The 23,798-nt window shown below is 38.4% G+C and overlaps 1 protein-coding gene across 1 annotated transcript in view; it reads left to right on the top strand.

Moving 5' to 3' along the window:
* Positions 1–23,798, top strand: part of adgrb2 (adhesion G protein-coupled receptor B2) — a 353,452-nt gene that overhangs the window by 140,284 nt on the left and 189,370 nt on the right. Inside the window, exons 4-5 of the mRNA XM_047383933.1 lie at positions 4,551–4,631; positions 10,307–10,495. Of these exons, the coding sequence (XP_047239889.1) occupies positions 4,551–4,631; positions 10,307–10,495 (270 nt within the window). The remainder of the gene's footprint in view (positions 1–4,550; positions 4,632–10,306; positions 10,496–23,798) is intronic.

Below are 23,798 nucleotides of genomic sequence, written 5' to 3'. Positions count from 1 at the left end.
TGGTCAGTGGTCAAGATTCAACAACAAAAAAGAGACTGGGCAAAACTTGCAATCGAGGAGATTAACAAGGCAAAAAATATTACTGGCCAAAAAAAATAAAAACCCTTCAGGCTTATCTCATATCTCCAAGACTGCTGGAAAAATGTTATGTGGACTGTTGAGATAAAAGTGGACTTTTCTAATGTGCATCGCATTGAGTTGGTGTAAAACTAATACTGTATTTTCAAACAAGAACATCCTACCAACAGTTAAAGATGTAGGTGGAAGTGTGATGAACTGGGGCTGCTTTGCTGGTTTAGGACCTGGATGACTCGTGACTGATAGAACCAGGAAATCTGCTTACTAAATCCTGAAGGAGAATATATAGCCATTGGTTTGTGACATAAACCTCAATTGCTCCTTGCTTATGCAGAAGGACAACAGCCCAGAGCACACCTATTAATGCCTAAAAATTGGCTGCAAACTAAATGAAGGGTCTCCTAAGCGGTTATTAGGTTAAGCGACAATTAGTTATTGAGATAGGGCCAGGTTGGTTTAGAAAAACAAAATCATTTGAAAACTGCAATTTATCTTTAGCTAGACTGTCTTAGTTTGACATTAAATATTGTTTGATAATCTGACTAAAAAGAAAATAAAAAGAAACATGTAAGGGAGCGCTTACCTTTTTGAATCTCTGTAACTTCTGCCTTAAACTCATCTTTTCAGACTTTAAAATTAGATTAAAATCTGCTCCAAAAGTATCAGAAAACAGATTTGCCTCCTCACCCTGCCAAGTGCAAATACGCTCCTGTAATAACTTACAGCATGTTTACTGACACCCTCGAATTATAGGAGCAGCACTTGAGAGTACTTTGAAGATTCTGGGCCCAAGCTGAAGAGACATATTTAGCCAGAAAACGCCCACATTATTACATTAACTCTTGGCCCTTAATTCAATGTAACTGCATCAATAGCTACATTCCCAGACGATTACCGGAATAGGGGGTTAAAAGAAAAAAAGGATTAGAGGTGCTTGATTTAATTACACCTCCTTCAGCATCAAGCTGGCTTCTTTAAATCACCTGTATTAAGGCAGATTCATAATTCCTATGTTCAGCTTACTCAGATTTAAATTCACTTAAACATCCTATTAGACTTTCTTAATAAACTTAACGCCTACAGCTTAAGAGTATGTGATTACATTTTTTTTTAGCAGAAGTATGTTTTTATTTCCATCATACTCCAACTGGCTTTGACAAAGTTATTACCAGGCTCCAACAAACCATCCCAAGGATAAATTCCCCTTGAGATTGCAGCAAAAAAAGGTAAAGTGCATAAAGTAGGCGTATGAGGGGGCAAGACAGCTTGATGAAGTGCGTCATGATGTCTCCATTAAGTGCAGCCCAGAACATTAAACAGTATGGTAGAGTTCGTAAAAGGTCAACGTTCAAAATTGTTTGTAAATATTGATCTCGTCTTTCGGTTGTGGTGAACTCTGCTCCAGCGTCTATCTAAATCCTCCTCTGTGCTGCAAAGACAAGGAGAAACAAACAGAGCAAGGAGAAATAACAAAAACAATGAGATGGAAAAGTAGCTCTCACTGGCCATTTTATTTAAGACATTACTCGCCAGTGCTGCTTCACTGAACTTTTTTCTCTCCTGAGCAACAGGAGTGTACATGCTAGGAAAAAAAAGACATTTAGCAGCACCAAGATCATAAGAGCCATAAATCAAAAACGCTTTTACTTGATTGAGAAGTATTTGGTTAATGCATTTAAAGAATAGAAATAATTTAATATAAATTAATAATTTTCTTTCATATTAGGTTTTTATTTACAAATGAAACGTTTCTATCCACTTCAGAAGACTAGATTGTTTTAATGTTTTAGAAGTTCAAGTTTTTCATAAGATTGCCCTACACATTTATTGGTGCTATATGGTAAAGAAGCACGCAAAGCCCTAAAATTAATTGCATTTTTTTCAGCAGTATTATTTAACATAAAAAAGAAAACAAAATCCACCTTGAATATATTAATATTAAAATGTTTACATTCTTTATCAAATAAGAATTTTGAATGTTTTTTATCCTGTGATTTCCATTGAGGGAAAACATGCTTAAATCTACACTGTAGAATAGTTTTCTTTAGTTTTGACTCACATCACTATGCGTATCTTCCTCGTGTGTCTATTAAAAATGTATCTTTAGTAAATTATGCTCCACCATCTTCTTCTATGCTTATACTGTTGTATATGGTATGCAATCTCAAGTTAAGCCACAGTGCCTAGTCCTTCCCTGTGCAGTCCTGCCCTGTAAATTGTACATCCTTCATCCCTGTTCAGATCTGAAACACATTACAAGGAAGCATCATAAATGCAAGACATAAAACTAAGCCCAAATTCATTCATCACATGGCAGATTTAGATTTAAAATATTTTTTTTATTCAACCAAGTAGTTTATTTCTAAAAGTATATAAGACAGGTATTGCCATCACCCTGATCTATACTTTCTTTGAAAGACTCTCTGTTTGATTTAAATAAGGATTATGGGTGGCCACCCCAAAATTTTAATATCACATCAAGTAAGAAGAAACATGTTGGCATCATTAAAAGATTACTTTAAACCTTAATCTGCCAGGGGTATAAATAACTCATTTTATAAGAAAGCATTAGATGGTTTACAAATAGACTTTATTTCTACATGTCTGGAGCCATATAACCTTCCAAATATTAAACCGTATTTGTGGGACCAATTAGGAGAGAATCAAACAGATTCACCAAACACATTTTTAAATGATTTTATTAAGGTGTTTTACTCTATTGTTTGAAGAGGTTATTCATGAACATAGATGTATTCAGTCTTACTCTAAACTGCGCTTGCAATTGGACCTTCTAAAGGATTGCCTTGTTCAACCCTGGAAAATGAAAACCTTATGTTTTTTTTTTTTTTTTACTGATTTAAACAAATGAGGACATATTCAATTTACCACATGCAAAATAGTAAGAAATTTATTCAGCATGGTGTCAGTGACATTAACAATAAATATAGACATCTAGAAATCAAGTATCCTACAATAATACAAGGTGACTGAAGGTTATTTGTTTTTGTCGTAAACTCTAACAATGAAAGTTGAATTTTCTACCTGTTATTGTTGCTACTGGGTTTCTGAATGTTCTTGTCTAATAGCAATTATTCAAGACAAAAGTCAGGTTTAACATTTTAATTTTATTTTTGAAAAGTAAGGCAATTATGCTGAATTGAATGTTGTACTAGGCTGGACACATTCTATTGAAAAGCGATGTGAAATCACCAGCCCACAAACATGTACATGTTGGTTACATTTTATGCTGGGGTAAAATCTTGCACTTTGGCCTGGTGGTCCTGCTGAGAACAATGCACGGCAGAAGCAAATGGAAAAGAGAGTTTGATGTTTGCTCTGGAACTGAAGTGAAAAAAAAAAACAGATTTTCCCCTGACAGCTGATTTTGTAAACAGTCAATTTACAGGAACTTCCAAATAGTATCTTTACCAGCATGGGTATTTCTTATTACTTGTGTGTATGTTAATGTGCAGGTATTAGAGGATGTGTTTTTCTTATGTCTATCTTCTTCCTTAGGTCAGCCCCTTAATGGCAACTAATGTTAGTCAATTTCAGTGCCCGTCATTTATGCTGTCTGTAATCTAATACACAATTGCGGATCATTTACCTCAGAGTGTAAGCTGCTTGTCTTAGCCCCTTTTTTTGTTTGTTTTTATAAATTCAACTTCGGCAAAATACCCCACCAGCAAGAAGCGGCAGAGTGAAAAAGATCTACCCAATCAAGGATTGTTTCCCCTGCTGTGGGAGTTGATTAAGTCTTGTGCTGTTGAAGCTAAGCCTGCAAATCAATTTGCTCCGCACAGAACAGTCTTGGCCCATGCAGTTGTATGTTTGTACAAACTGAGATAAAACAGACTTCTACACTTATACTTTTAGGGAGCTTATTCCCTCTATACATGCTCACTTATATCATGTTTCTCGTATAAGGGACGAAAACTTTGCTATAGTGATTCCGCCTGCTTATTTTAGCATTTAAATTTGAAAAGTTTTACATAATTTGCTGTGCTGTTTTGCCTTTTGTTTTCAAAAACAAGTTTCTCAGAATAATATTTTTTGTTGATTTTCTGTAATTATACAGATTCAGCATTTCAGTTTTCTGCATTTAAATGTTGTGCATCAAAGTGCATTAGCACACCCCTTAAATTTTCTGCTATGAGGCCCAAGCCAAGGAAATGTAGGCGTTTGTATTTTATTTTTGCCAAGTTGTGATTTGGATGTACCAAAACCTGCCAATTTCAACATCCCTGAATGTGCAAAAATGGAAGCAAATGCTGATGAGTTCCTATTTATTGAAGTTTTAAAACATTTTTTTTCTGTACGCAGGTGATTTAATTCTAGCAAATAGAAAACAAACTGACTACACAATTGTAGTACCTGATGCATACATTGCAAATTTCTTACATATTGAGTTTACTTCAGGAAACACAATGAGAAACTCTTGATTAACAACTTATGGATCTTGCTTGTTTCAGACCCATACGACGATGACCTTAAGGTGAAGACCCAAAGGCCACGATCAGCTGACCTGCCAGGTGTGTTTCAGGCACAAACAGGTGAGTGTTAGGAGTGTGAGGTAGTGTTCGCATCCTGGAGCAAATGAAGAACACCTTGATCACCAAAGGCTGTGGTGTAACTAAAAAGATCTGCTCGCACAGCGGGACAACTTAGAGAAACCACCTATAATAAATTATCTAGATAAGCCAGATGGAAATATTTAGAAAATACTTTACATTACGAATCAGAAAAAGGCGGACCCAAGATTCAGCCAGACACAGTACTGAAAATTTTAAAGGTTTATTCAGCCACAGGAAAACGTCACTCAGGCAAAACTCCACACAGCTTCCGGGAATCACTGGGGGAGAAAGAGGGATTAGTGACTTGTAGTTTCTCCAGATATTGCAGGGATCAGAAAAGTCACTAACCTCCTTTTGTCTTGAGTAGAACTTGAAACCCAGAGGGGAAACCTTGGTGGGTGGCAGGCAGTGATCTCCACAGTGCAGGTAAGATGTGACTCCAGGCTGAATAATCCAAGGGCAATGCTGGCTCAATAATACGAGGACAGAAACAGGGTCAATGATCGGAACAAGAGGCGTCAGGCAAAGGGCAGGCAGAGGCATTAACCAGTTGCAAGAAACAGGGTCAAAACCAAAATCCAAACAGTCCGACAAGGAGCAGGCAGAGAGGCAAAAATCCAAAAGGCAAGGTGAAGAACAATGATCAGACAGGAAGGAACGCTGGATATCTACTCACATGATGGCTTTCAAAAATCTGGCACCGTCTGCTTGTCAGAGTCAGTATATATCAGGGAAGACACAGGTGCTTGGCATGCCACAGATTGCACTGCACTGCAGCAGCCACCAGGTGCATCTCATCTACTGATTTCAGCCAGGGAGACAGGGTAGAGCAGACGTGCCAGAATCATAACATACATATCTTACAGATGTCATAGAGTGCCTTGCAAAAGACTAGTTTAGTTCAATTTTAACCAGTGGTGTCTGAAGTTGGCGAGATAGGTTAATTTGCCATTGCACCATGCCCACAAAGTCCAGCCAACAGTAACTGTTCCCAGTAGAATTCCACTTCACCTTGTTCCGAGCTTGAAACTTGTAAGAGTCCGAGTGTAGGACTTCCACCAGTGAAACAGGTGACTTCCTCTAAGTTGGAGGGGCTAAACTGATGTAAGCAAATCAGGATCAGCTTTTGTCAGATTTTGAGGCTTGACCACGCCCACATGCTTTCATGTAGTAAAAAAGTTTTTGATAACTTTTCATGTCCAATATCTTAAAAGTATAATGAGTCTTTTTGAAGTCTAAGTCAAAAGCTGTAGGAGGTGTTTGCTCAGATACAACGTGTGTAAACAAGAGAAAATGGCTTCTTTGTTCCAAAATGGCCAACTTCCTTTGGGGTTTGAACCATGGCTCCAACAGACCTTTTTTTTGGTCCTGAGAAGTTACATATGTGTGCCGAATTTTACTATCCTCAGTTAAGGCATGGCTTGGGTCTGATTTTTAAAAATCTTCTAGGGGTTGCTGTGGAGGAATTAGGCAGCGCCCACCAAATATTTCACTGGATATCTTTTGGAGGCTGGACTAAGATCAATCATGTATAATTTTGTGCAGATTGAATGATATATGTGAAAATTAGAGCCAAACGTTTGGCTACGCCATGACATCGCAGTTCCTGTTCTCAGGGGGCTGAGATGATGTCAGCATATTACCACATAGGATTGTCAGGCACCCAAAGGGGATCAATCATGACAAGTTTGGTATAATGCAATCTATGAAAGTTGTAGCTGTTTGAATTCTTTGGAGATAAGGCAAACTTTGGGGTCTGACTACGCCCCCTAAACATGCTTTAAAACTAATGATTTTAATAACTTTTATTCCCCCATGCGTTAAGGGCATACTGACCAAATTTGAAGTAGAGAACTCAAAATCACCCTAAGGAGTTCATTAAAGTTTGACATGTATGAAACGTCAAAAACATTCTAAATGACCCTTTGACCCAAAATGGCTCACTCCCGTTTGTCTAAAGACATACCTCCAAGGGACTTTTTTTTCTTGATTTAGAGACTTTTACCTGTGTATCAAATTTCAAATATACCAGTTGGCCTGTCTCACTTTAGGGGGGAATTGTAGAGCTGTTTGGCCATGACCCTTTTTCTTTTCACTGAAATCCAATAATTTTAGTTGGGGGACAATTTTGGGTAACATTTGGGGAGTTTTCATGTATGTGTAGGCTCCGAAAAAGCTGCTCAGGCCTAAGTAAACTAGGATTAATGGAGACACTTATTTCTATTTTAAAAAGCAACCACTGTGTGGAGGAGGGAGGGCCTACAGATAGGGAAATCCATTTGTGTCTTCTCCTTTTCCTCTGCTCCCCACTCATGCTCTTCATTGCCTCTCCCCACTTCCTTCCCCCAGGCACGTGTGATGAGCTTAAGCCCTGACTCACGGCATGTTAATGAAGATGTAATGCGTTTAACGGACATACAATTAATTCGATTTCCTCCTCTGCCATGTGATGACGCCCTTATTAAAGGACATTGAGCTCATAAACAATTTAAAAGGGGAAGAATTATTAGTGTGTTCAGTTGTTGATTTCAAGGGCATAACTGAGTGGGAACAATAAGACTCTCGCCACAGCTGCCTGGAAATTTTCAACTCAAGGGTGAGCACACTGCCTTGTGTGCTTGCTAATACTTATTATTGACACATATCTTTCAGTGTGCTCCCCCTCTGAAATTATATGTTTTTAATAAATTAATGAATGCAAGACGTTCTTTTGACATGATCGTCATCCTTTAGACCTCTCATATAGGTTCTATTTGCCTAAACAGACTTAAATGCATTGATGCCAACAGAACCCAATCTGTTGTCTATATTTATATTCATATCTTTCTTTAGATGTGGATGCAACAACAATATTCCCAGGCTTAATGCTAACCCAGGTTGTTTTGTTCATTAGTTCACAGAAAACCATGCATTTTTCAGGTATATTTTCAACGTGCAAATGTATGGATGCTTTTATTTTTTGAGAAAAAAGTTTTCAAGCCAGTTTCCAAGGATAGAGTCTGAAAGAGAGCACATATAATTAGTTACGGTAAAAGCTCAGTCAATTTCCATATCTAGGAGAGAGAAAGGGTTAAACACTGAAAGACAGGGCCAAGTGGATCATCTATAGAAGGTGAGCATTAAGCTGTTGCCAGCAGAAGCTTGGACAATGCCCCTCACCAGAAAGGTGTCACAGGTAGACACAGAGTCAGGCCAGGTGTAGCTTCTAGGAAGAGAAAAGAGAGAGAACATAAAGTTATAAACTGAAATAACAGCAAATAATGCAAAATTGGAGAGTAGTGGGAGAATGTATCGAAGAGGGTGAAAGTGGTCATTATGCCCTCCAGCAGCCTAAGCCTATAGCAGCATAACTACAGAGATAGTTTCAGTTTCAGTTTATTTATTTATATAGCGCTTATTTACAAAACTTCATCTCAAGGCACCCCACAAAGGGTCCAGAACGGCGCGGGGCCGCTGGAGAGGCCAGACCAGACCATCGAGTGCCAGAGCCCGGCCACCCCAGAACGGGCCACGTGTAGGGGCACTAAGTAAAATAATAGACTGATAAAGTTTGTCCATCTAGAACCCAGTGATGGCCATCGTTATACTAAAAACCACAAGGACCGGGATACCTCTCTCTGTCACACCAGACTGATTATAACCATTGGAAAAGAGAAGGGGTCATACAGGTAGCAGAAATGGAGGGTGTGTTGCACCTCAACCATAACTGAGCCGGTTTAGGCTAAACCTGACTCCCCCTTACTCCATCCAACAGGGAGGGAGGTAGGCAGAGGTAAAAAATAAGGAAGATAGGTTATTCTGAGCTATCTTCCTTATTTTTTTACCACTCTAACTATAAGCATTATCAAAAAGGAAAGTTTTAAGCCCAGCCTTAAAAGTAGACAGGGTGTCTGCCTCACGGACCAAAACCGGGAGCTGGTTCCACAGGAGAGGAGCTCCTAAAGGATCTGCCTCCCATTCTACTTCTAGAGACTCTAGGAAGCACCAGTAAATCTGCAGTCTGAGAACGAAGTGCTCTGTTAGGAATGTATGGAAAAATCAGATCTCTGATGTATGATGAAGCTAGATTATTAAGGTCTTTATATGTGAAGAGGATAATTTTAAATTATATTCTGGATTTAACAGGGAGCCAATGAAGGGAAGCTAAAATAGGAGAAATATAATCTCTCTTTTTAATTTTCATCAGAACTCTTGCTGCAGCATTTTGAATCCGCTAAAAGCTTTTAAATGCATTTTGTGGACATCCTGATAGTAAAGAATTACAATAGTCCAGCCTTGAAGTAACAAATGCATGGACTAGTTTTTCAGCGTCACTTCTGGATAGGATATTTCTAAATTTGGCAATGTTGCGGAGGTGAAAGAAGGAAATCCTAGAAACCTGTTAAATGACATGTCCTGGTCAAAAAATAATACCAAGGTTTTTTACTTTATTACCGGAGGTCAATGTAATGCCATCCAGGTTAAGTGATTGACTAAGCAGTTTCTTTTTTAAAGACTCCGGTCCAAAGACAACAACTTCTGTCTTGTCTGAATTTAGAAGCAACAAATTTAAAGTCATCCAAGTTTTTTTGTCTTCAAGACATGCTTGTAGTCTATCTAACTGATTGGGTTCATCAGGATTCATGAATAAGTAAAGCTGAGTATCATCAGCATAACAGTGAAAATTTATCCTATACTGCCTGATAATTTGACCTATTGGAAGCATATATATAGTAAAGAGAATTGGCCCAAGTACTGAACCCTGTGGTACTCCACAATTAACCCTTGAGTTTAAAGATGATTTATCATTTACATGAACAAACTGGAATCTGTCAGACAAATAAGATTTAAACCAGCCTAGCGCTGTTCCCCGGATCCCTACAGCATATTCCAGCCTTTCTAAGAGAATATTATGATCGACTGTATCAAAAGCAGCACCGAGATCTAACAGAACCAGTACAGACACAAGTCTATATCTGAGGCCATAAGAATATCATTAGTGACTTTCAGCAGAGCTGTTTCAGTGCTATGATGAGCTCTGAAGCCTGACTGAAACTCTTCAAACAGGTCATTGTTGTGTAAATGCTCTCACATTTGATTAGCATCTATTTTCTCAAGAATCTTAGATAATAATGGAAGATTGGATATAGGTCTGTAATTTTTCAAGTCATCTCGATAAAGCGAAGTATAGGTTTAATTACAGCTAACTTAAAACCCTGTGGTACATATCCATTTACTAAGGATAGGTTAATCATACCTAAAATGGGGCTGGTAATCAGAGGGAACACTTCCTTAAATAATTTGGTTGGGATTGGGTCTAACATACAAGTTGAAGGTTTAGATGAAGTTAATATTTCTGATATCTCAGGAAGCTCCACAGGATCAGATAAGTCCAAACACAAATCAGGTTCTGCAGTTATTTCCAATGTTGTCTCACAAAACAGATTTATTTATCATTTCATCCTCTAAAAATAAGCCTAAATCCCACCATTTAAGCATATTTTTGCTGAATAGACATAGAAAAGATTATATTGCCTTTTAGTCAAGGCAAGGTGAAATTTTGGTTTTAAAGTTAAAGATGAAAAGATTGTCCAAATAAAGACAGAGGGCTCATAGAGAATGAATCAAGCCAAAATGCAAAGAACTATCTTTCTAAACAACATCTCCTTCCTTAGGTGATCCAGCGGCAGAGGAGTGGTCACCATGGAGTGTGTGTTCTCTGACATGTGGGCAAGGCTGGCAAGTGAGGACGCGCTCATGTGTCTCCTCTCCATATGGCACACTTTGCAGTGGTGCTTTGCGGGAAACACGCATGTGCAACAACACTGTTACCTGTCCAGGCGACTCTGAAATCATAAGTTCAGGTACGGCAAACAAAAATCTTGGCTGAATTCATCCGCTGAAACTTAATGTTAGCTTTATTACCGGTTTGCTTATTTGTAACATTTCTTGTCTTTGTATAATGTTTCTACTTCGTAGGACTTTAAAGTTTAAATGTCTATTTGAGAGACACCTGTCAGATCATTATGGTTGATTTTCGATTTCTATAAAGGTTTGAGCTGCCGATGTAAAGTTAGCTAATTCTGAGCTCTTTTTGCGAAATATAGTATAAGATGTACAAGCAGCATTGAAAATATTTTTTATAGACTTCCTGAAGTAACTAGGCATATTTGAGAAGCAATCACTGATTGTTTTAATTAACATTTTAAAGAAAGGAGTAAATGATTATAAGGTTTGGCATCTTATAATGGGTAATTAGGATGGCTAACCTAAAAGAGAAGTCTGGGTGCATTCCCTGAAGACTCCGGACCCTTAGCTGGTTTCTAAGATTTTGATAACCTGTCAACATTTTTAAATCCAGCATAGTCCATGACAGATAAAGAAGAAAGTTTAAAAGGGGATTACAGCAACTTTTTTATAAGACATTTAGCCCTCCTGCTAGGTACCTGCTGAAGCTCTGGCTCCCTCTCAAAGCCAGTGAACTGCCGCACATGTCTCAAAATGTAGAAGTTTCCTTTTAAATTACTTACATTTCTCTGCTTCCTCGCTGATACTGAAAATAGGTAACTTTGAGTCCTCTTCACACAGCTATAACTTCCACACCAAAGGCTGTTACTGTCAGGTCGACACAGTTAATTGGTGGCAAAAAGATCAGATGTTTTTTTTTTCCAACTGACAATTTACCAGGGTCAATGTCAATCAAGCTGAAAATTGTCCAGATTGTCCAGATTCTTTTTAACAGCCAATATCTCAGTGCATTTCTTGTCTGTACTGGTTCAATGCACTGCTTGAATGCACATATTCACCCAAAACAAAGTTGAGTTTAAACACTTCAGTTCAGTTTATTAGCATGTTAGGAAAGACAGAGACTTAACCTTAAGTCAACAGCTACAAGTACATAACTAATTTACCATACATTTAGCAGTAGGACTCTGCTATTGTACTCTAAACATTGCTCTGATCTTTTATGATTTTATTAAAGCTGAAATAGCCTCCTATACAAAGAAAATAATAAATAAGTGGTGACAGACTGATTGCTTATACTTTAGTGGTATGTCATTAAAACATTCAAAAAATATAACAGCAGCTACTTTGCTTTGGTATAATCAGTTTAATTTTAGATACAGTGACAGCACAAATAATGAGATTGATCTCGTTTCTTTTTGATTACCAGCATACATCGGCCTTTGTTGGATGAAAGGCTGAAGGGCTTGCGGTCCGGCACTTGTTTGAGTGTGCTGATTATAGTTAAAACGTAGTTCTTGAAGAGGCCACATAGCAATCCTTTGTTGTTTTACCATACTTGAAAATTTTACCATACTCCAATTTTGTTTTTTTTACGTATGTGTGCCTCTTGGAAAATCTTGTGTTTTCATGATCATTAAGCAAAATCTAATCTCTCCCCATGTCTTAGCTTTCCCCTTAGTTTTATGCCCTGCAACAAAGTGTAACATGATAGATTTTCTTGGAGAATCAAGAGATAGTGATCATTTGCCTAAAGGAAGTTCTAGAGATGGAGACTCAAATGGAGTGGTTCCCTTGAATCCACTATATCAGTGCCATAGTGTAGGGCTGTAACTATTTGAGGAAGTTTGCAAATGCAACATACTGCTATACTTAAGACATTTTTGCAACATAAAAAAGCATTCAGATTCAAATCTATAATAAAAAGAAAAACTTTGGCAATATGATCTTCAAATGCCAGCTTCATTAAAAACTGCAATGTTCAAGGCAATTCCTTATTTAGTTTGTTCTGCTAGTGTTCTGCTAGTTTCTTGCTAGTGTTCCATAATAAAAAAAAATATGATGTCAGAGGTAAATTAATGAAAAACATGAACATTTTATTGTTGTATCAAAGCAGAATGCTGAGGGTGCTAAAGAATTCAGAAAAACTGGTCAAGTGGAAGACAGAGACACCTACAGCAGATGAGCAAAGACTTCATTAAAAGGTTGAAAAAATAAATCCATCAAAGCCCTGACACTGGGCCTTATTGATCATTTTCCAGTTGATCATTTACTTATGCCAAGTTTTCCACAAATTGCTCTATGGGAATCACCTTGTTGGTGTTAAAAAATAATTTCCTGCCTGTCAAATGTTGTTATCCCTAGCATTTTTGGAGCAAACCAACTGGCCACAAATTGTGTTTTTTGCAGCAAAGTAATAAAGTTCCCAGTGATGCAGATTTTTCACACATTGCTGGGATACTACTTATTTAGGTGTACCTTTTAAAGTCATGTTTAAATTTTTTTGTTAAAAACAACTTGGTTAGTGCTATTTTGCTAACCGAGTCAAATATGAATCAATATTGCACTGAAATAAATCAGCACAATAGGGTTGGGTTATCAGTTCAACCGAGCATACTTTTACATACTGTTAGGTTGTCAACCTCTAGTGACTAATACATTGAGGCTACCAAAGAATGGGTTGAAAAGAATTGTTCTAATATTTCTTAAGATTATTTAAAACAAAACAAAAATGTAAATGTCCCCACTACAACTTAGATGTTGCACTTCTAATAACTATTAAACAATTATTACACCAATATCTACTGAACATAACTCAGAATCAGTGGATGACCTGACCAAAGAGGTATGAAGGTTTTGTAAATATACTTTTAAGGCCACTATTAATCTTTTGTGGTTGGTAAGTAATTATGAAACCCTTTTTAAAGCTGAGACAGATGCATCAGCTGGGTGAATGAAGGCTCGGGCTCAGTCTTTCTGTTGCCATTATTCCAGTTAGACTTTGAATGTAGCAGTCTTATCTGCCGACTTTAACACTGGTCATTTTCGCCTGAAGTGAGAGATTAAATTTATTGAGCTGATGGAATATGTCACATGGGTTAGTAAATTTTGTAACGTATTCTGTGTTACTGAATTGTGCTGCCTGCCACAGATGGTGTTCTTAATTCAAAACTTCTAGCCAGCGATCTACCTTTAGATAGCCTTATCACCTTTGTGTGGCAGAGAAGACATTTGTGCTCTGCATCCATCTCCTCACAAAGCTGCTTGAGCAGATTCCAGTTAAGGGCATGCATTTCAATGTGCTTAATAACTTTAGTCACATTGCAAAACATGGTTTAGCTTAGACAACATTTTTCAGATCACCAGCATGTATCTATGATTGACAGAGTATTTTGACTCGTATTCAGAAGCAACCTCCTTGATCCATGTTGTGAAGTCATCACAGCTGCTCTGTCTGCGCGTCCAGCAACACTAAACAACCAATTAAGCCACCCAGATATGTAATCATTTTAAGTCTTTGATAGTTCTGCAGCTGTGATGTTGCTTTTGGCCAACCAACACCACAGCTGCAGAACTGTCCAAATACAGATACCACAAGAATTTGCACTTTACAAATCCTTCCGCACATCTCTGAAAAATATCAGACTAAACAAAGCAACATTGAATTCTTCTCAACGTCAGTAAACATTGTCCACCTAAATTGTATACCACAGTGACTCATTAATCCTCTCTGACGATTACGCCTCAAGCGTCCTCTGCTCTTTTATAATTTTTTCTTGTTATTGTGGTAACCAAAAGGGGACAATTTGCTACCCTTTTAACTGCAGTGTCTACTGAAAGTTAACTGCAAATGTTCTTAGCAGAAGGCAAAATCGATTATTTGTTTTTTGGCTTTTTCTTCCAAAAAATTGCAATGGCTTATCTGTTAATGGAGGGTCCTTGATCTCCATGTGGAAAGTAGTTTTGAGGGCTGTATGGCTTCATTATCTAGCCGGTAACAGCATATTTATTTACAATTTTATTTGTATAGCACATTTTAGTTGCAGCGGCATAATGAGAAAAGTAAAGAACAGTTGGACTACAGACGAAGACTAATAATGTTTCAGTTAGTAGTTTACATAGAACAGTTAAAGGAAATTCTGATCAAATAGGTTTTTAAACTTGATTTAAAAGAACTCAGGGATTTCGGATTTTGTTAAAGATTAGTTAATAAAAAGAAGTGAATGCTGCTTCTCCATGTTTGGTTCTAATTCTGGGATGCAGGATAGACTTCAACCAGAAGACCTGAGTGGTCTGGAAGGTTTTACAAGGACAACAAATCTTTTACTTTGGTGCGAAGCCATTAATAAACTAATTCTATTTTATGCAGAGAGCCAGTGTAAATGCTTTAGAACTGGAGTAATGTGCTCTACTTTTTTTAGTAATAATGTGGGCAGCACTATTATGGATCAGCTGCAGTTATCTAATTTACATTGTAGGCAGACCTGTGAAGATACTGTTGCATTAGTCAATTTGACTAAATATAAATAGGATGAATTTGTTTTTCAAGATCCCGTTCAGACATTAGTCTTTAATCTTTGAAGTGTTCTCTAGGTGATAGAAGGCCACATTAGTAATTGTCTTGATGTGTCTCTGAAGGTTTAGGTTTGAATTCATTACTATACCCAGATTTCGGACCTGATCAGTGGTTTCTAGCTGTTATACCTGAAGTTATGTGCTGACTCTTGATTGTTCCCCCTTTGGTCCACAAATTATTATTCTAGTTTTGTTTTTCTTCAACTGAAGAAAATTATGATACGTTGATCTGTTCTATGCATCTACCCAGTGCTTGAATGATGCTGCGTTCCATCAACCTTGGAAGTTGCAACTGGGATTTCGGAGTTTACGTCATCTCTGAGATGCAGCGTAACAGTTTCCTGCTTGTTTTTATATGTATTGCTAGCAACTGTAACCGCAGTCTTATAACAATGACAATAAACACTGTTCTACAAGGTGTATGGTGCATGTATTTCTTTGAGACATCTCGTCTTATGAAACAATGAAAAGTAGTACATATACAACTGACTCAATGTTACATAAATAATTAGGAACTGCTAAAAACACAAAGTAAGAATGTTTTACTACTGTTGATGCAAGTAGCAACTGTCTTGAATGTGGAATTCGGGTATGGTCATGTTACCACAAATTTCCGACTCACGATTTTGACTTTTGGAAGCAATCCTGCTGAAATTTCCTACTTGGAAGTAGGAAATTCCCACTTCCAAATGGAAACACAAATGGAACGTGCCACAAGTTCATAGTCTCTTAGTGACATTGTGATGTAGAGCTATGTATCATCTGCTTATTTATGGTAACTTATGTTTTTGTTCGTTATAATCTGATGTAGGGTTAGCAGGTAGGTAATGAATAGAAGGGGCCTCAGGAGGGAACCATGGAGAACCCCTCATGTGATCTTTGTCAACTGCAATGTAATGTTACCTATTGATACAAAAAAATCCCTGTCTTTCAAGTAAGGATCAAATCAGTCAAGTGACCCAGTGCTCTAGTCACTCCAAGACTGTGCCATAACCAACAGTGTCGAATGCTGCATTGAGGTCCAGTAATACCAGCATTATGGTTCTTCCATAATCTTCATTTATGCTGATGTCATTGAACCTTGACCAGGGCAGTCTCAGTACTGTTGTGAGCACGGAAAGCTGATTCAAAGACGTCATTGTTAAGAAGGTATTTAACTGTTGAAACCTTTTCAATAACCTTACTAATGATTGGAAGATTTGAGATTGGCCTGCAAATTTGCTAATTATTTATTTTCAACAGTGGTTTGGGGCATATGGAGGAGTTAATTATTTTATCAAATAATTTCCAAATCAGACACTGTAACAGGCAAAAGATTCTTAAAGACATCTGAGTAAAATATTGATACAGCAGGAGGAGGAGCTTAGCTGATATATTATTTCTTCTAAGGTTTTGTTGTTGATTTGGTAGGATTGTGTCATTTTGTCCAAATTTACTTTAATTGGACACAACATTGGAACTGGTATAGATATTGTTGTAGAGACCATCCCTTTGTTCTCAGCAAAATTTAACTGCAGTAAAATTTAAATTCCTTTTGCTGGCACCTTCTTGTAACCTTTATGGTGTCTCATCACTGACTCTTTCTCCCTTTTAAAATAAGCTCCCTAGGGACATGTGTTTGCAAGCAGCTTTAGAGAGGGATAGCTTTCTGATGCATGGAAAAAACCTGGAAATACCAACTGAGTCAAATTTGATATATATATATATATATATATATATATATATATATATATATATATATATATATATATATATATATATATATATATATATATACAGGTCCTTCTCAAAAAATTAGCATATTGTGATAAAGTTTATTATTTTCTATAATGTAATGATGAAAATTTAACATTCATGTATTTTAGATTCATTGCACACTAACTGAAATATTTCAGGTCTTTTATTGTCTTAATATGGATGATTTTGGCATACAGCTCATGAAAACCCAAAATTCCTATCTCACAAAATTAGCATATTTCATCCGACCAATAAAAGAAAAGTGTTTTTAATACAAAAAAAACGTCAACCTTCAAATAATCATGTACAGTTATGCACTCAATACTTGGTCGGGAATCCTTTTGCAGAAATGACTGCTTCAATGCGGCGTGGCATGGAGGCAATCAGCCTGTGGCACTGAGGTCTTATGGAGGCCCAGGATGCTTCGATAGCGGCCTTTAGCTCATCGAGAGTGTTGGGTCTTGAGTCTCTCAACGTTCTCTTCACAATATCCCACAGATTCTCTATGGGGTCCAGGTCAGGAGAGTTGGCAGGCCAATTGAGCACAGTGATACCATGGTCAGTAAACCATTTACCAGTGGTTTTGGCACTGTGAGCAGGTGCCAGGTCATGCTGAAAAATGAAATCTTAATCTCCATAAAGCTTTTCAGCAGATGGAAGCATGAAGTGCTCCAAAATCTCCTGATAGCTAGCTGCATTGACCCTGCCCTTGATAAAACACAGTGGACCAACACCAGCAGCTGACACGGCACCCCAGACCATCACTGACTGTGGGTACTTGACACTGGACTTCTGGCATTTTGGCATTTCCTTCTCCCCAGTCTTCCTCCAGACTCTGGCAGACTCTGACCTTGATTTCCGAATGACATGCAGAATTTGCTTTCATCCGAAAAAAGTACTTTGGACCACTGATCAACAGTCCAGTGCTGCTTCTCTGTAGCCCAGGACTGGGGAATGCGGCACCTGTAGCCCATTTCCTGCACACGCCTGTGCACGGTGGCTCTGGATGTTTCTACTCCAGACTCAGTCCACTGGTTCCGCAGGTCCTTCAAGGTCTGGAATCGGCCCTTCTCCACAATCTTCCGCAGGGTCCGGTCACCTCTTCTCATTGTGCAGCGTTTTCTGCCACACTTTTTCCTTCCCACAGACTTCCCACTGAGGTGCCTTGATACAGCACTCTGGGAACAGCCTATTCGTTCAGAAATTTCTTTCTGTGTCTTACCCTCTTGCTTGAGGGTGTCAATAGTGGCCTTCTGGACAGCAGTCAGGTCGGCAGTCTTACCCATGATTGGGGTTTGGAGTGATGAACCAGGCTGGGAGTTTTAAAGGCCTCAGGAATCTTTTGCAGGTGTTTAGAGTTAACTCGTTGATTCAGATGATGAGGTTCATAGCTCGTTTAGAGACCCTTTTAATGATATGCTAATTTTGTGAGATAGGAATTTTGGGTTTTCATGAGCTGTATGCCAAAATCATCCGTATTAAGACAATGAAAGACCTGAAATATTTCAGTTAGTGTGCAATAAATCTAAAATATATGAATGTTAAATTTTCATCATGACATTATGGAAAATAATGAACTTTATCACAATATGCAAATTTTTTGAGAAGGACCTGTATATATATCTGTTGCTCTGGGTAACGTCACTTCCTGTTTTCACTGTTGGTGAATTGTTTGGTGTGTGAAGGCTCTCTTGTTTGATCTGATTTCTCTCTACTGTGATACGTCTTACTTCTAATACATAAGCACATTAAAACACTTACTTTCTGTTGCTACTTTGAACGTTTGGGGACTCTCCGTGTTTTACACAGTTTTTCTAGTAGTGGTAAGGGGTCACTAGATTAGCGTTAGCTTTAGCTCCACCATGGCTACCCGTTCTGCTGTTTCTCTCTCCGACTCTCCTCTCTCCTGCTCTCTCTGTCAGATGTTCAGTTACTCCTCTGCCTCCTTTAGTGATAATGGTACGTGTAATAAATGTATCAGTTTTGTAGCTTTGGAGGCAAGGGTGTCGGAATTGGAGGCTCCCCGCTGTTGAAAAACCAACAGATAGCCGAGGCACCTTAGCCAGCGCGGAGCTACTGAGGGTAGCTCCCCGTAGCAGTCCTCCAGCAGAGCCCGCGCAGCCGGGGCCTCAGGCCGGCTGGGTGACGGTACGTAGAAAGCATAGTCCTAGATCCCAGCCCACAGGTCACCACCAAACCGTCTGCGTTTCTAACAGATTTTCCCCGCTCAGCGACACACCCGCTGAGAAGCCAACTCTGGTAATTGGCAGCTCCATAGTCAGAAACGTGGCACTAGAGACACCAGCGACCATAGTCAAATGTCTGCCAGGGGCCAGAACGGAACACATCAAATCATACCTGAAACTGCTGGCTAAGGATAAGCATAAATGCAGTAAGATTGTTATTCACGCTGGCGGTAATGACACCCGGTTATGTCAATCGGAGGTCACCAAAGTTAGTGTTGCTTCAGTGTGTAAGTTTGCCAAAACAATGTCGGACTCCGTAATTTTCCCTGGTCCCCTGCCCGATCTGACCAGTGACGACATGTTTAGCTGCATGCTGTCATTCAACTGCTGGCTATCTAGGTGGTGTCCAGAAAACGATGTGGGCTACATTGATAACTGGCGAACATTTTGGGGAAAACCTGGTCTGATTCGGAGAGACGGCATCCATCCAACTTTGGATGGAGCAGCTCTTCTTCCTAGGAATCTGGCCAAATTTATTAGTTCTCCAAAACTCTGACAACCCACGGTTCAGACCAGGAAGCAGGGTTGTAGTTTAAGACTCCTCTCTGCAGCTTCTGTACTGCTACCCAGCCATTACCCTATTAAGACAGTGTCTCGCCCGCGGCCAAAATTAAATAGGTTAAAAAATAACCTAAAAGGAGGAAATCAGGAAAATCTCATAAAAATAAACACAACTCAGACTGAAAAGAAAAATAAAACAATTAAATGTGGCTTACTGAACATAAGATCTCTCTCTTCAAAGACATTGCTAGTTAGTGACCTGATTTGTGACAATCAGATTTATTTATTTTGCCTCACAGAAACCTGGCTGCAGCAAGAGGATTATGTTACTATAAATGAGTCAACTCCTACTAATTATTAAAATTTTCACATTCCTCGAAATACTGGGCAAGGAGGAGGAGTAGCAACCATCTTTCAGTCCGATTTATTGATTAGTCCCAGACCAATCAATAGCTACAACTCTTTTGAATATTTAATCCTTAGTTTTCCTCATCCAAATTGCAAAGCACTAAAACCACTTGTGTTTGTTGTTTTGTACCGTCCACCAGGCCCTTACTCTCAATTTTTAGATCAGTTTTCAGACCTTTTATCTGATTTAGTGTTAAATACAGATAAAGTTATTATAGTGGGGGATTTTAACATTCATGTTGACGCTGAAAGTGATAGCCTAAATATAGCATTTCATGCTATCTTAGACTCAGTTGGCTTTGCTCAAAACATTAACAAACCTACCCACCTTTGTCTTCATTCTCTGGACCTTGTGCTGACATATGGCATTGAGTGTAAAGACATAACAATATTCTCTCATAACCGTGTCCTGTCTGACCATTTCTTAATAACCTTTGAGTTTCATTTAACCGAGTACTCCACACCTGAAAGAAAATTTCATTATAGTAGATTATTATCAGGCGATGCTGTAACAACCTTTAAATAATCTGTTCCACTTTTAATTTCCTCATTATCACTGAAAAGCACAATGTAGGGCAATAATTCTGTTTCTGCCCCTTCACAAATTGATTCTTTTGTTTATAGTGTTTCTTCATCATTGCGTGATGCATTAGACAATGCAGCCCCCTTGAAAAAGAATGTAATCATTCATAGGCGGCTAGCTCCTTGGTTTAATTCAGAGCTGCGTACTTTAAAGCACAATGTTAGAAAATTGGAGAGAAAATGGCGCTCTACACACCTAGAGGATTCCTACTTAATCTGGAAAAATAGCTTACTATTGTATAAAAAGACACTTCGCCAAGCTAGAACAGATTATTTATCATCATTAATAGAAGAGAACAAGAATAATCCTAGGTTTCTCTTTAGTACAGTTGCTAAACTTACACAGAGTCATAGCTCTGTTGAGCCATCCATTCCCATAGCTCTTAGAAGCCATGACTTATGGGATTCTTCTTAAATAAAATTCATTCTATTAAAAAGAAAATCTTTGACATACTCCCGAAGATGATTACTTCATCCTCAGCAAGTGAGACAACATTGGAAATAACTGCAGAACCTGATTTGTGTTTGGACTGTTTTGATCCTGTGAAGCTTCCTGAGTTATCAGAAATATTAGCTTCATCTAAACCTTCAACTTGTATGTTAGACCCAATCCCAACCAAATTATTTAAGGAAGTGTTCCCTCTGATTACCAGCCCCATTTTAGATATGATTAATCTATCTTTAGTAAATGGATATGTACCACAGGCTTTTAAGTTAGCTGTAATTAAACCTTTACTTAAGAAACCTTAGCTTGATCGAGATGACTTGAAAAATCACAGACCTATATCCAATCTTCCATTCTTATCTAAAATTCTTGAGAAAATAGTTGCTAATCAAATGTGTGAGCATTTACACAGCAATGACATGTTTTAAGAGTTTCAGTCAGGCTTCAGAGCTCATCATAGCACTGACTGAAACAGCTCTGCTGAAAGTCACTAATGATATTCTTATGGCCTCAGATAATGGACTTGTGTCTGTTCTGGTTCTGTTAGATCTCAGTGCTGCATTTGATACAGTCGACCATAATATTCTCTTAGAAAGGCTGGAATATGCTGTAGGGATCAGGGGAACAGCGCTAGGCTGGTTTAAGTCTTATCTGTCTGACAGATTCCAGTTTGTTCATGTAAATGATAAATCATCTTTAAACTCCAGGGTTAATTGTGGAGTACCACAGGGTTCAGTACTTGGGCCAATTCTCTTTACTATATATATATTGTTCTCTCTATTCTCTTCCTAGAAGCTACACCTGGCCTGGCTCTGTGTCTACCTATGACACCTTTCTGGAGAGGGGAATCGTCCGAGCTTCTGCTGGCAACAACTTAATGCTCACCCTCTTCCGATGATCCACATAGCCCTGTCTTTTAGTGTTTAACCGTTTCTCTCTCCTAGACATGGCGATTGACTGAGCTTAACTGTAATAAACTCTATGTACTCTCTTTCAGACTCTAACCTTGAAAACTGGCTCAGAGTTTATCTGTTCTTTCTTTCTTGGTGAAACGACTAAAGGAGCTACATCCATTAACATTTACTTTTCCTTCCCATAGAAAGTACTCCTGGATCAGTGCTTCTGTGTTCTTTTTGTGTCTCTGCTCTATTCTCTCAAACCCCCAGTCGGTCGTGGCAGATGGCCGCTCACACTGAGCGTGGTTCTGCTGGAGTTTTCTTCCTGTTAAAAGGGAGTTTTTCCTCTCCGCTGTCGCTACATGCATGCTCAGTATGAGGGATTGCTGCAAAGTCAACACCAGTGACTGTCCACTGTCTCTACATGCTCATCCGGGAGGAGGGAATGCTGCAAGTCACTGACTGGATGCAATCTGCTGGGTTTCCTTAGATAGAAAAACCTTTTATCCAATTTGAATAAAAAGCTAACTCCGACTGCAATGTTCAATGGTTAGGATTAATTGGAATGTATGTACCTGACTGTTGTGAAGTGCCTTGAGACAACATGTGTTGTGAAGTGGCGCTATATAAATAAAACTGAATTTAATATATATATATATATATATATATATATATATAATATATATATACCTCTAGTTAAAGTGGTTCAGTTAATCTGATAATTTTGTTTAGTAGAACAAAACGGTAGTGTTTGAAGATTAATGAGGCTTTTTTTAGTCTCTTTTACAGCCTGACAAACTGTTTTATATTCTAGCCCTAGCATTAAAGAAATAACTCAGCAGATTTTATGTGTAGAGTGTGTCTGAATGATTTCTTTGGCCTTTTGGATAAACTAGCCAAACCCAGATGGTGGAAATCATGGTGTTTTGTTTTGTGTTTTGTGAGAAGTGTCACTAGACTCTGGATCTCCAGCAGTCCCACATGAAAATTATTTTAGAGCATATTAGAACTTTTGGAAGTGTTTCTCATTCTAAGGGTCTCCAGCCACTGTGGTGCAATTTGGTGTCAAACTACTTCTGATCAGGCCACGTTGGCCAGAAATGCATTTGCCTTTAAGGTACAATACATAAGCGCCTGTTAGGCAACACCCACTATGGATGGATACGTTGCTCTTAACGCTCAGCTTGGACTCCTGCTTTACTTGCACTGCTTTACTTGCACAATGATCACCTGCACTGTTGTATTGCTCTTGCATCTTATACTGCTCTATATTTACTCTCACTCACTTAAAACTGTGCACATATATTTATATTATATTGTAGATATGTTTATACTGTTTAATTTGTACTGTATTGCACCGACTATGCCAAAACAAATTCCTTGTATGTCCAAAAACGTACTTGGCAATAAAGCTTTTCTGATTCTGATTCTGATTCTGATTCTCTTGGCTTAAGGTATGATAGGTTACCTTCATCCAGATACACTGGCAGGATTCACCTAACAGATGAAAGGTATTATTTAAACACAGTAAGGCTTGGTCGGAATGCAATTGCAGACACTATCCCAATATGCTAAGTGGACTTTGGCAGTTAAACAACCAGCCAACATCAGACAATGGTTACAGTGGAGTGAAGCCACTTATAGGTTGAATGGTTAAATGATAACAGCTACTCTCTAACACAATTGTGTAAGCTTTTGCCTTAGTCTGTTAGAGTTGGGGATTTCTTTTTAAAGATAATTTTTTAGGCACTAGTGGCCTTTATTTATTTATTTATTTTTTAAAGTAAGTTGACAGGAAATAGGAGGGAGAGAGCAGGAAAGGGAATGCAGCAAACGTCGACCGGTTGAGATTTGTTTCCATGGCAGCCTGTATTAAGGACTAAGGCCTCTGTACATGAGTCATGCGCTTAACCCCCTGCGCCACCAACGCCAGGGAATTTCTGACATCTACTGCAAATGCCTAAGTTATTGCTCAACTTAAAACTTGGATCTGGGATTCCTGCTATTGTTTAAATGATTTCAATTCAAAGCT

Source organism: Girardinichthys multiradiatus, chromosome 13 (assembly GCF_021462225.1).
Source record: "Girardinichthys multiradiatus isolate DD_20200921_A chromosome 13, DD_fGirMul_XY1, whole genome shotgun sequence".
Classification (NCBI taxonomy): Eukaryota; Metazoa; Chordata; class Actinopteri; order Cyprinodontiformes; family Goodeidae; genus Girardinichthys; species Girardinichthys multiradiatus.
Note: the sequence above shows the minus strand (reverse complement) of the source record. Positions and strands in the feature narration are given on the sequence as shown.